The 14,739-nt window shown below is 26.4% G+C and overlaps 1 protein-coding gene across 2 annotated transcripts; it reads left to right on the top strand.

Moving 5' to 3' along the window:
- The first annotated feature begins 11,720 nt into the window (after nucleotides 1–11,720).
- Nucleotides 11,721–13,755, top strand: LOC120091431 (NAC domain-containing protein 100-like). Of its 2 annotated transcripts, none has more exons than XM_039049453.2 (3): nucleotides 11,721–12,046; nucleotides 12,123–12,415; nucleotides 13,369–13,755. In XM_039049453.2, the coding sequence occupies exons 1-3, from the start codon at nucleotides 11,899–11,901 to the stop codon at nucleotides 13,717–13,719; spliced, it is 792 nt and encodes a 263-aa protein (XP_038905381.1). In that variant the 5' UTR covers nucleotides 11,721–11,898; the 3' UTR covers nucleotides 13,720–13,755. The 2 variants fall into 2 exon arrangements, with proteins under 2 accessions (XP_038905381.1, XP_038905380.1); XM_039049452.2 differs by having other exon boundaries at nucleotides 11,739–12,046; nucleotides 13,366–13,755.
- The last annotated feature ends 984 nt before the right edge of the window (nucleotides 13,756–14,739 follow it).

The following is a 14,739-nucleotide window of genomic DNA, read 5'->3' as shown; positions in this document are numbered from 1 at the left end:
TTATTGAGTTTTAAAAAATGATTTAAAAAGATATATATTATTATATTATTGTTTGTTTGTATCTAATGACTATTTGAGTTTAAATCTCCACTATTCAATTTTGTTTTCCAAGATCCAATGGTTCAAATTAAATGTGGTTTTCAACAATTCTTCCTCTTTATTTAAACCATATTATTCTCCAAATGTTTAGAACAATTTTGTACTTTCTCTATAACTCAAAGTCACCGTTGTAATTCTCTCTAAGTTTTAATTTTCTTCTTTTCATCTAATTCTTGAGAGAGATATCTTATGTATTGTGAGAATTAATTTGTTGTGAACTAAAATTTGTAAAATCACTCTTTTAGAGAGTTTGTCAAGTGTGCTCTTTATTTTTACAAACATTTTGTAAGAGTTGCTCTTGATCTAAAAAATAGACGTTGTAATGGTTTGCTCCTCAACCATGGAAAGGATCGGATTTTTTCTTGCATCCAGAAAAAGAAAGTTGTAGCATTGTAAGTCGTGGAAAGAGTCAAAGACTTCTAGTGAAGTACCCAGGAAGAGCTTGGGAAGTGGACGTAGCCCGATTATGCCAAACCACTATAAAATTTTCGGTGTTGATTTCTCTATCACTCTCATACATTAGTTTTTCAATTAATTTTTTATTATATTTTATTGCATGGAATTAATTGCAATATTTGTTCCTTAAATTAATTGCTTAATATTAATTTAGGTTGGTTGAATTGATCTTTACATATTTCATACCAATCTTTTTAATAAAATCAAATTGGGTGCTTAAAATGTTAGTTTTAATTATGGGGCTATTTTGAATTGAATTTATTTGCATGAATTTATTGTTTAAATTATGTTATCAAAAAGTTTGTTAATTTGTTTAATTGAGTAGGAAAAAATTTAATTAGTTTAATTAAACCCTATTCATCCCTTTAGGGTTGTTATATCGATGTTATAATTTTGATATTAGTTTTTTTCTTGATTTTTTATTTTGTAAAAGAGTTTTTAAATTTATGTAAAGAGAAATTTTTTTTTTGAATTTAGTGTCAACTTTCTTCTTCACAGTTTAATGGTTTTGTTTTAAGTTTTAATATATATACATCAATTTTAAAATATAAAATACAATATTTTATAACTATTCTTTGTAGTCTTCTAATTCGGCTAGAAGTTTCTTAAGAATTAAATTTTATAAACAAAGAAATGGAAAGTAAATAAGTTCATTTTCTTATAATAAAAAATAAATTTATTTTTCAAATGAAAACATACAACAAATTACTATTAGGCGTATACATGGGTTGGATTTGACTGGATTGAAGGTGTTTTTTTTGGAGTAGTCCGAAAATTTGGATTGATTGGATTGGATTAGATTGGGGGTATTTTTTTTTTTTTTGGAGCAATCTGAAAATTTGGATTAGTTGGATTGGCAACCCAAAGGACCTAAATAAGGTCTCCAACCCAACCAACCCAAAGGACCTAAATAAGGTCTCCAACCCAACCGTCATTGAGTTAGGTTATTGGATTATTACTTATGTTTTCTTTTTAATTAAAAATATATAAATTTATATACAACACATAACCAATAACTAATATCTTGTAAAATTCAAATGTTATATACTAAATATCTACGATATTTACTGTACACTTTAAACAAAAATTTTAAAAGAAAAATATTAAAAATTTACAATTTATTCAATACAAGTAATTAAACTTTAAATGAGGAGAAATAAATATAAATCGAGTTGGGTCGGATCAACCCAATTTTTTTAGTCAATCCATAACTCAATCCAACAAAAATAGAAAAAATTTAACCCGACTCAATCAAACTCTTCCATTTTGGATTGGATAATGTAGATTTTTAAATTATCAGATTATTTAAACATCCTTATTGACTAGGTAAATGGTTTGATAAAACCGTTTCTGAAAACTTGTTTTAGTTTTCAAATTCTGATCCTAAGTTTTTAATTTAAATTTTATTTTAAAAATGGAAAAGTAATTCTTATCAACAATTCAAATGGATATTTATTTGCTAGAATGATATTTAATGGTTAATATTTTATAAATGAAAGATGTTTGAGTGTCGATTAATTCAATAGATTGTATATACATACTAACCTTGTTTTTTAAAACATTAAAAACTTATTGAATGGCACTGCCATAAAATTACTTCATAATAATGGGAGATGATTTATAAATTTGTATGTCAATATAAATCTAAACTACTTCTCTTATATATTTAATTAAAAAAATGTATCATTATATTGTGACGGTCTTACTATATAATTTTTTTAAAGATAAATTATGTTTATATAAATAACTATGCTAAAGTCATCTAGAAAAAAAATAACAATGCCAATGCTAAAGTCTTCTAGAAAAAAAAAAATAACAATGCCAAAGTATACTTAATCATACTTATGGACAAAATTTGTTTGTTGGCGGAGGTTAATCACATGACAAGTACTTTGAATAAATGAGATTAGGTTACTTTTCTTTATATTTTATTTTTTAATTTTGAAGACATGATTTTATTTTAAAAGAAAATGAGCAAATTGGAGCCTCGGAATTTTTATGGTAATTAATATGATTGTTTTTTTTTTTTTTTTTTGCTTTTTGTTCATATAAAAGTTATTATTTTATTATTTATTATTATATTTAGACATGTAATAATATTCATGTGCGAAAGATTTTTATGTATTTTTACCACGTTCTACAAAAGTTTACAAACTTGAAATAAAAATTTTGAATGGGTTTTAGCCCGTACATATATTAGATGAAATAATATTATAATCCCAGTTCGTTATTCATTTAATAAAAAATAGTTGTCAAATAATTCTTTATTTCTTTACTTTTGTTTGTAAAATAAATTGAAAACAAAAATAGTTGCAGTTTTCTATTCTTTTTAAATAGAAAACAAAAATAGTTTACCAAACTTATATGCCTTTTGTTTTAAAAAATAGAAAAATTAAAAATCAAAAACTATGATTACCAAACAAGTCACAAACTATTGTTTTTCACTCATAATAAAAACTTTAATTAAATTTCAAATAACAAAAATTACTTATAATTAACGGTTGATTTCAAATAAAGAAAAGTGAGTCAACTTATTTAAAAATATAACAAAATGTCATTGTCTATCCGTGATATATAACGATAGATCGCGATGGACTTCGTCTATCACTGATAGATAATGATATTTTACTATACTTGATAATATTTTTAAACACTTTTACCATTTAAAACGATTACCCTATAATTAATATATTATTCATTATCCTTATATATTTTCATTTGTCAAACTTTTAAATGTTTTAACTTTATTCTCACTACATAATTTAAACCAAAATATCAAATCGATATATACTATAATTTTTCCAATGGTGAGTGAGCTTTTTCAAATGTTTCTAAATTTATACTGGAAAAAAATCTTTTAATTACTTTTTAAATTTTGGTCAAGATTTTACAATTTTTTCTTAAACTATATAGTAAAATTTAAAAATCTATTTATAAGAAACTTGTAACTTTCAAAAATAAAATAAAATAAAATCTTATCAAAAGAATTCAGCGTTGAGGTAAAATTATTCGTTATTATTTATTATTATTATTATTATTATCTGAATTTTATTTGGATTTTGTTATTCAAAATTTCCCTCTTGTTTTAGAAAATTAATTGTAGATATCATTGTTCAATTTCTATTGTATATGTGAATAAGCCACTCTCACTAGAAGGTGATATGTCCCTCAATTGGATTTTCATTTTGATTATTTTTGGAATTCTTGACTTTCAAGAAAAGTGGAAAGGGAAACTTTACTATTTTGTAGAAGTGAATATGATTATGCCTCTATTAAAAAATATATAACTTAATCTATTTTATTTTCTTTATATCGATAAATATTCAAATCAGTTTACACATACCTCGATTATTTTCATGGGACAACCAATGATCTTACAACATTTGAATGTTAAGAAAATTTGTTACTGTTTTGTGTATCATCAAGCCAATTCATGATGGTTTAAATTTATTTTTGTTATTAAAACTTTTAGTTTAATTATATTTTTGTTGTCAAACAAATACTCTAAATATAAATATGCTCTTTTTCTTTTACATTTTTTTTTTAAAAAATTTTGTCCCTAGTATCTGAAAATTTACTTGTTTATTATATTGATTTATCATGATCAAGTAATTTTTTTTTTACTTTTGTAAAAAAAATGTTAATATATATAAATATGACGTGACACTAACGTATTTAGTCTTTTTTATTATTATTATTTGAAGAGGACATGCCAATCTAGTAATCAAAATCTCCACCTACATGAAACACACTAAAAAAAAAAAAAGATGAATTATGTATTTTATATATTGTTTTCTATATGACATCCTAGTCAAACTATCTAATAAATATCCAACCATCTTATTTTTCATTTCTCACAAGTTTAATGATATTTTTTAGGCATTTTACAAAATGATTATACAAAAAAGAGCATACATTATATATAGGTAAAATTAATACTTTTTAAGAAATATGGGCTAAATTAGGAAATTAGGAATAAATCTATATCTTTAGGTCAAGTCCAAAATTTTGAACACAAAACAATTTCAATTATTGTCATTACTTTATTATTATATATATATATAAAAAAAAATTGAATATGACCTAATACACTATTAGTGTCTCTAGTATAAGTATTTCAAGTCTAGTAGTTTAGTGCAAGTGTTAAGTTTTAAAATGAATTAACTAAAATCTACCATAATGGCTACCATAACTTTATATACAAAGTTTAATTAAAGATTAAAATAGAATCAATTTACATTTTTAAAGGTGAAGACAACAAAAATTTAGATGTTGAAGATCAAAGTAAAATTTGAAAAAAAAAAAATTATCACATGGTTCAAAAAGTAAGATTTGCAAAAAAAAAGAAAAAATTATCCCGTGTTTCAACACCATAATCTCTATTCTCTCATTCATATGAAATTGAAGATTTTAATATCATGTTATTAACCATAGATGGAAATGGCATGTATTATCTTTGTTATTATTGTTTTTAATAATATGTGGGGTGAGGGATCAAATTCCTGATCTTGAAGTTGACAACACATGTTTGATACCGATTGAGTTATACTCATTTTAACGTATCTCTCTTAAAATTAAAAGTTTGAAGTTGAAATTCTTTGGTTGTAATTAAAAAACATTCACATGAAAATGGAATAAAAACGTGGTATTAGGTAACCATTAAGAAATATAAATAATTAATAAATAATTATAAATAAATAAATAAATGAAAACTAGAAAAAAGAGTCAAAGTATAATTTAGTGAATAAGATACCAATAATTATCAAAGAAAGTTGATGATTCAATCTCCTAACTACTAATGATGACTCAAAAAAATTAATTAATAAATAAGTAGTATAAATATTATGAAAATAAATAGATGTCTATTGTTTAGTGTCCTAAAAGCCACGTGTCAATCTTCATGTTGTTCATGTGTCTTATAGTTATTCATGTTTGGTATCCATGTAAGACCACATTCTACTTGCCACTTTGCCTATAAATAGTGACATTTAGTGGATCTTAAAATCAAACACATTGGTGAGAAATCCACTTTAATTTTTCACTAAATTTTCATTATTTTATTTTATTTTATTATTTTATTTATTTATTATATTTATATACTATTATATTATATTTTCTCCATATCCATTGTGTTCCATTGCGCTCCTCAATTTCACAACACGTTATCAGCATGAACTCCTGTTGTTTCCATTGCTGAAGGTAGGTTCTAAAGATAAGTCGGTTTTTTTTCCTCTTTATTACAATTAATAAATTAAATATTATTTTATATATTTAGTATATATTAAATTTCTAATATAAGTATAATATTTTGTGATAATGTGCCATGACAAACCTTACAAAATTAGAATCGTAGCCCTTGACATTAATGACAATAATTATTTGTCATGGGTGCTCGATGTTGAAATTCACTTGAATGCTATGAACTTGGGAGAAACAATTAAAGAAGAAAATACGACATCCAGTCAGGACAATGATTTTCCTTCGTCATCATCTCAACGAAGAATTAAAAATGAAGTATCTTACAATAAAAGATCCCCGTATCTTGTAAAAAAATTTGGAAAAAAGATATGATCATTAAAAAATAGTTATTCTTTCTAAATCTCGTTATGAGTGGATGCATTTAAGACTAGAAGATTTTAAATTAGTAAATAATTACAATTCCGCATTATTTAAAATCAATTCAAAATTGTTGTTATGGGGAGAAATTACTGATGCTGATATGTTAGAGAAGACATTTTCTATATTTCATGTCTCGAATATATGCTTCTACAGCAGTAATATTGAGAGAGGTTTTCAACAATATTCTAAACTAATTTCATGTCTTCTTGTGGCCGAACAAAATAACGAGTTATTGATAAAGAACCACGAATCTCACCAGCTGAACAACACTATTCCCTAAAATGAATGTTGTGAATATTAATAATCATGATCGAGGTCGTGGTCGTGACCATGGTCGTGATCGAGGTCATGACCGTGATATAGGAAGAAATAATTATTATTTTCGTGGTGGTCATTCTAATCATTCAAATTTCAAAAGAATCACATAAAATGATGATCACAAAGGAAAAACTCTACAAGATAAGAGTTCAAAGAGTGTTGAAAATAAATGCTTCCGATACGGAATGACTGAGCATTGGTCACATATCTATCGTACGTCAAAACACTTAGTTGACTTTTATCAAGCCTCCCTAAAAGCTAAGCTTATAATTAATTATTAAACTATTATTTATGAGAGCTAAGCTTCCTTCATCTATATAGGGACATGCTATTTTGCATGCAGTGTCACTTGTATGCATTAAGTCAATAGCTTATCATAAGTACTCGCCATTACAATTAGCTTATGGTTATGAGCCAAATATTTCCCATCTGAGAATTTATGGATGTGTAGTATATGGTATAATTGCTCCACCACAATGCACTAAGATGGGTCCTCAAAGGAGGTTAGGAATATATATTGGATATGATTCCCCATATATATTGGATATGATTCCCCATCAATATTAAATATCTTGAACCCCTGATGGGTGATGTATTTACTGCAAGATTTACTGATTGTCATTTTAATGAGATAAATTGTGAACTTGAAGTTCAGAAAATAATACATTTGTAAAATATAGCAAATCAATTACCAGATGCATTTATAAATGCAAAAAAAGTAACTAAGTCACATATACCAACTGTAAATGTTCCATAAAAAATTGATATCCCAACACAACAAATTGACACTAATGAGTCTGGAACACGTTAGAAGCGTGGTAGACTAGTAGGTTTCAGAGATAAATATCCTAAAAAACGAAAAATAATTAATAGTAAAAAAGACTTGGTTGGGGAATACCCATGAAAAATCCCCAACATAACTAGTGAGGAAGGTGAAATACCTAAAGATAATAATGAGATTTCAATCAATTATGTCATGATAGAAAAAAGATGAAATCAAACTAATGTAGTTATTGACAAAATTTTTGCTTATAATGTTGCTTTTGATATTATATCTGAAAATGAGGATCCAGAACAAGATCTGTTGAAGAATGTCAACATAAAAAAAATTGGTTTCAGTGGAAAGAAGCAATCGAGGCAGAATCAAAATCACTTTAAAAAAAGCAGGTTTTTGGACCAGTAGTCCGAACATTAGAAGGCGTCAAACATGTGGGATACAAATTGGTATTCCGGAGAAAAAGAAATGAAAATAATGAAGGTACAAGATACAAAGCAAGACTAGTTGCACAAGATTTTTTACAAAGACCTGGTATTAATTATGAGGTGGTGGATGTAATTACACTATGATATTTAATTGGTCTGACTGTGTATGAAAGTCTAGATATGCATCTTATGGATGTATCACAACAAATTTATATGGATCTCTTGATAATGATATTTATAAGAGAATCTTAAAAGGATTTAAGGTACCTGAAAGATACACATCAAATTCCAAGGAATTGTATTCAATAAAGTTACAAAGATCATTTTATATGGATTGAAACGATCAGGACAGATGTGGTACAATCGACTGAGTAGATATTTATTGAAAGAAGAATATCAAAATAATCCAATATGTGTGTGTGTTTTTATAAAGAAATTCGCAATCAAAATTTGTTATTATAACTGTATATATTGATGACTTGAATATAATTGGAACTTCTAAGGAGCTTTCAAAAGTAATAGAATATTTTAAGAAATAATTTGAAATGAAAGATCTCAGATTTTTTTCCCCTTGGTTTTTAAATTGAGAATTTAGCAGATGAAATATTTATTCATCAGTCAACTTATACAGGAAAATTTTTGAAAATATTTTATATAGACAAAGCTCATCCATTAAATATTCCAATAGAAGTCCGTTCATTGGATATGAAGAAAGATATACTTCAACCTTGAGACGATAATGAAGAACTTTTTAGTCCTGAAGTACCATATCTTAGTGCAATTAGTGCATTTGTGTATCTTGCTAATAATACAAGATTAGATATTACTTTTTCAGTAAATTTATTAGCTTGATATAGTTCTTTCTGTACAAAAAGGCATTAGAACATAATTAAATATATACTCCATTATTTCTAAAGAACAATCGATATGGGTTTGTTTTATTCAAATAAATAAAATTTTGACCTAGTTGGATATGCAGATTCTGGATATTTATCTGATCTACACAAAGCTAGATCTCAAATAGGTTATCTGTTCGCACGTGGAGAAATAGTTATATCATAGTGATCAGTGAAACAGACTGTAACAACCGCTTCCTCAAATCATGCTGAAATTTTTGCAATTCACGAGGCTAGTTGAGAATGTGGCTTGCTAAGATCAGTTACTCAACATTCGTGAAACATGTGGCTTTTTTTCTAATAAAAATCTTTCAATAATATTATACGAAGATAACACAGTTTGCATGGTCCAAATCAAAGGAGGATATATTAAAGGAGATAGAACAAAACACATTTCATCAAAGCTTTTTTACACTCATGATATTGAAGAAAATGACGACATCACTGTACAACAAATTTGTTCGAAGGATAAAACCGCAATTTTTGAAAACTTGGTGCACAACATTGGAATGTGGAAACTTAGAGATCTTAAGTGATGTTTTCACGGGGGAGAGTAAATATATTGTATTCTTTTAAGACTATATGGTATATGAAATATGTACTCTTTTTCCTTCACTAGGTTTTTTTTCCATTGGGTTTTTTCTAGTAAGGTTTTAACTAGGCATGTTTTATATATACGTGAGCATCTAAGGGAATGTATTATAAATATTATAAAAATAAATGGATGCCCACTGCTTAGTGTCCTAAAAGCCATGTGTCAATCTTGATGTTGTTCATGTGCCTTATAGTTATTTATATTTGGTGTCCATATAAGACCACATCCAACTTGTCACTTTATAAGTAGCGACATTTGGTGGATCTTAAAATCACACACATTGGTGAGAAATCCACTTCAAATTTCCACTAAAATTTCATATTATTAAATTTTCATAATTTTAATTATTTTATTTTATTTTTATATTTATTTATTTATTTTATTATTATATTTATATACTATTATATTATATTTTCTCTTATGCTCTTCAATTTCACAACAATAAGAAAATTATTAAGGCAAAATTATATAAAAAAAAAGACCTATGAGAGGTAAACCATTTATTATAAGTTTTGCACCGGAAAGGGTTTGAAATGTTTAACCATTTATTACAAGTTAAAAATCACTTTTGGTGTCTAAACTTTCATGTAATTAAAAATTTAGTATATAATTTGGATTTACAATGTTTATTCATATTTTTAATTTTGTAACAATTTAGTTTTTTAATTTAAATATGTAACAATTTAGTCACTATATCATAAAATCTTCCATGACACAGTCCTTATCATGAAAATTAAAATTTAATGAAATTTCCTATTTAGGTCGCATGATAAACTAAATAGGGACCCAAAATATTTATAAGTTACAAAGTCTAAATTGTTAATTAATAAAAAGTGACATTCAAATTTGATATTTTTTTTTTCAATAATGGGATTAAATCGATAAATTTGAAAATATGGAGACTAATTGCCATAAATTTAAAAATACAAAAACTAAATTCTAATATACTAAAGTACAAAAAAAACTAAAGGGCTTCCTATAGATTTGGTTGTTATAAAATTAAGTCCTTAATTCAGATTTTTAAAACTAAATTATTATAAAATTAATAGTATATTGATGAAATCGTTACAAATCAAAATGTAGACACTAAATTATTACCATTCTAAAAAGTTTACCGATCAAAAATACTTTCGAACTTTAAAAAAAAATAATATAGGTTAATTAGTGTAGTATTGTTATCGACTCACCTGTTTACCGACCTTAGACCACACATAAGAATATTTGACCAATTCAACTTCATATCAATATATGAAAAAAAAGGAAGTAAATAAGAAATTGAAAATATGGATATCTTCCACACGAAGACATTTTTATATTGTTATAAAGTCGATGACTTTTTGTTTAGGCAGATAACAACTAACACAATGACTTTTAATTTCTCCAACTCTCCCCTTTTGACCTAATTAACCAAAGTACACTATTCCCTATTCACTATCCCAATAATTTCAATTCCATTCCCAACTTTTATTTTCTTCAAAAAAAAAAAAAAAAAAAAAAACCCAAAGTCTTTATTTTTTGAGTTTAATATATTTCATTCACATTATTTCACAGTTTTCCTTCTTTTTCAAAGTCATTCCTTCTATAGAAATTGTCAATAAACTTTAAATAATGAAAGACATTTTTTTTTTTTTAAAAAGTTCAGAAATCGCAAATTCATCCATTTTAATTGAAGTTTGCTTCTCAATTTATACATCAAATTTTAATTTCATTTAACTGCACGTTAAATTTAGATAATTATTCCTATTCCCTTTTTTTTTTTTTTTTTTTCACTTCATTGCAATACCCATTTTAAATTTTTAAAAAGTGCATGTTATTGAAGTTTTTTTACCGTCATATATATAGAATCAATTATAAAACATATATTAAGCATGAAATTTATAAGATTTTTTTTAAAAAAAAGAGAGAGAAAAGAATAAGAGTTGATTTTCAAAAAATTTTATAGGTTTTAACAAACTTGTTTAATGCAATTTTATTCACTCATCAAAGTAGAAGTTTTTAGATGATACGAATTGCAATACTTATGTTACATCTATAATCCATTTTATTGGACTAAATTAAACTAAAAATTTAAAATGAAAATGGAAACATTCTACCATGCTTAAGATGAAAATATAGATTTTCCTTGATTATAAAGTATAAAATAAGATGAAAAAAATTTAGGTGCTCCCTCGGATGCACGTATCTTAGTGTATCTCAAGCATTGTCCAATAAAATTTTGCCATGTAGCATTTTTTTTTTTGTTTTTTCAAAGGATATGTTTTTTTCTAATTCCATTTTTGTGTGGATAATAAATAAAATGCAGTCTAAGTTGTACATAATTATTTTTAAAAGAAAAATACGAGTTATTACCTACGTTTCGAGTAGTATGTGCATATAAAAAAAAAGGAAGAAGAAAGAAAAAGTAGTACACATATAATTGGATAAGATTTGATATAAAAGTCCTTTCTCAATTAGTATTTTTTTTTAAAAAAAGGGTAAAATTTGAAGCTTTTGTAAAGAAGGTAAAACGTTCCTAGTCAAGTTGAAAGAAGAAAAAAAGAGACAGAAACAAGGGTTGTTAAGTTGTTATAAAACGAGCATTAAGGTATTTGAGAATTTTCTTAATTAACCACTAAACCTCTTTTTTCTTGTCTCTCTACAAAAGCTCCTCTGTTTTATATTTCCCTCTACCACCACCAAAAACTTGGGAATTCAGAGGAAGATCAAAGGGTTATGGAACTGCCACCTGGATTCCGATTCCATCCGACGGACGAAGAGCTCATCACACACTACCTTTCCCCCAAAGTCCTTTCCTCTACTTTCTCGTCTCCGGCGATCGCGGAAGTCGATCTCAACAAGTGCGAGCCATGGGATTTGCCTGGTAAGGCTAAAACATGACTCGTTTGATAACTGTTTGATATTGATAATGAAATAGGGATTTGGATTTTGTTGGACAGGGAAGGCTAAAATGGGAGAGAAAGAATGGTATTTTTATTGTGTGAAAGATAGGAAATACCCAACAGGATTAAGGACAAATAGAGCAACAGAGGCAGGGTATTGGAAGGCAACAGGGAAAGATAAAGAGATATTAAAAGGGAGAAATGATGTTGTGGGAATGAAGAAAACTTTGGTTTTTTACAAAGGCAGAGCCCCCAGAGGAGATAAGTCTAATTGGGTGATGCATGAATATAGATTACACTCCAATTCTTCCTCTCCTTGTTATCATCACCTTCCTTCTAATTCATCCCAGGTTTTTCTTCTTCTTTTTCTTTTCTTTTCTTTTTTAATAAATTTTGTGTTTTATATATATATTATAATGCCTTTAATTTCAGTTTTCATCTCTCTATGTAATTGTCCCCAAGTTTTCTTTTTTATTATAAGGATTGTTTTATGAGAGATTTTTTTATGAAAAATTTGTTAGATCATAAAAACTAAAATTTTAAGTTTTAAATTATATGGACTTATAACTTTTTGTTGGGATCAAATTTGTAATTTAACTCTTCTTTTAATACTTAGCTTTGAATCATGTTATCATGTGAATGATACGTATGATTTATGAAGTTCGACTAAATTAGATGGATGAAGTCGAAAATTCAAGATTGAAATACTATTTTAGTTTTTGTATTTTGTGATCTTTTTCCTATTTTAGTCTCTATACTTTATATCTTCAATAAATCTTAATCAAAATGAGTTTTTTAGTTCATGGTTCAGTATTTTCTAGACAAATATTTAAGCTCTATTTGATATCTATTTCGTTTTTGGTTTTTGAAATTTGTGTTTGTTTTCTTACAACTTATTTATCATGGTTTTTAGCCTCCTACTTAACCACATAAGTTCTTAACTAAACTCAAAAAGTAAAACTTATTTTTCTTTAATTTTTAAAATTTGGTTTGGTTTTTGAAAACGTCGAAACAAAAATAATTTATAAATTTATTTAAAAAAATAAAAAATTAAATGATTATAAAAGAAGTTAGCTCTATGAAGTGTGTATATAGAGATTAATTTTAAATTTACTTAATTAAAACACATAAACTAAATTTGATTATTTAAAAGTATATAAACTAAACTAGAAATTAGAAATGAGCTTGAAGTAGAAAGATGATGAAAATGATATTTTATTTTATTTTATAAGTTGGGAGGAGAAAATTGGTAGGCAATTATAAGTTTTGTTTTATTCATTTATTTTTTAATTGGGTGCAGAAGGAATGGGTAATATGCAGAATATTCCAGAAGAGTGAAAGCTCAATGGGTAAAAAAGGCAATGAAATAATGTCAGAGATGGTAACAAGTTGTTCCTCTTCCTCCTCTTTACTTCCTCCATTAACAGAGTCAGATGCGTGGCACGTGACCTGCTTCTCCAATTCAATGGAGGAGGACCAAAACGACGACGCTTTGTTTTGGTTAGGGGATTTTGAAGAGGATGAGGAAAAGAAGAGGGAGTATTGGAATTTGAAGGTCACTTCTTCAACTAATAATAAACCTTCCTACCAATACCAACTTCATCAATCCCCTCCTTCTTATGATCATGCCCTTGATTGCCTTTGGAATTACTAATAATAATTGTATCTATCATAATCTTTTTCTTGTGTCTTTTCTTTTCCATATAGTTCATATTTTGTTTTAATTTTATGTTTTTCGATTATGTTTTGATGTGATTTTGTCGAGTTTAATATTTGTGAGATGAAATCGAACCAGACTTTCAAAATGGATAATTAGTACATTTTCTATTATGCAGAGACTAATTGAAACAATGTTTAAGTTTTAAGTATTAAAAATCAAAACAAATGGTTAGCTTGTTTAGGATTAAAAAGTTGTCATAATTAATCTTAAGATGTTACCATTTTTGCAACTAACATCCTGTTAAAAAATTCATTGAAATAGTTTTTTTGGTCCATTTCACTTGAGAACGATCATCGAGATTTGGATAAAAAAATCAGTAGAATCTTGATGTTTATCTTGCGCAAGATGTCACCTAAAAAAGCAAAAAAAAAAAAAAAAAAGATGAAAAAGTTAAATTTTTTATTCAAATATTGGTGGTCAATCTCGATCAGGATGGATTGAGAAAAACTATTTCAACCCACTCGTAAAAAATGACCATTTAAAGTTTATTTTACAATTTTTCGTTTTTTTTTTTCATTTCTATAGTTTGGCTTTATATGTGATTGACATTTTATTTTTCCTTTCTGGAAAAATATTTGAAAGGCGGCTCCTTTTCATGAAAGTGACGCACTTGTTGATAGTAATTTGAAAAACACATATACAATGACTTTAGGAGTTGCAACTTTTATATACGATCACTTTTAAGAGTTTCGGTTTTTACTTCCTATTCAATTACTATCACATCCATTCAATAATTTTAACAAAAATTATATTAAAATATATCTCAAAACTCATTGGTTGAAAAATCAAATCATTACAAAAGTAATACAAAAAGTTATGAACGATTGAATTAGTATATCCGTGACCTAAATGAGACATAATTCAATTGATATAAAAATATGTAACTTTGATAAAAAAAAAAAAAAAAAAAAGTCTAAAGTGTGTATCTCTGTACTCAAAATGGAAAAAAAATCT

Source organism: Benincasa hispida, chromosome 11 (genome assembly GCF_027475165.1).
Source record: "Benincasa hispida cultivar pf3 chromosome 11, pf3_genome.v1.1, whole genome shotgun sequence".
Taxonomy (NCBI): Eukaryota; Viridiplantae; Streptophyta; class Magnoliopsida; order Cucurbitales; family Cucurbitaceae; genus Benincasa; species Benincasa hispida.
Note: the sequence above shows the minus strand (reverse complement) of the source record. Positions and strands in the feature narration are given on the sequence as shown.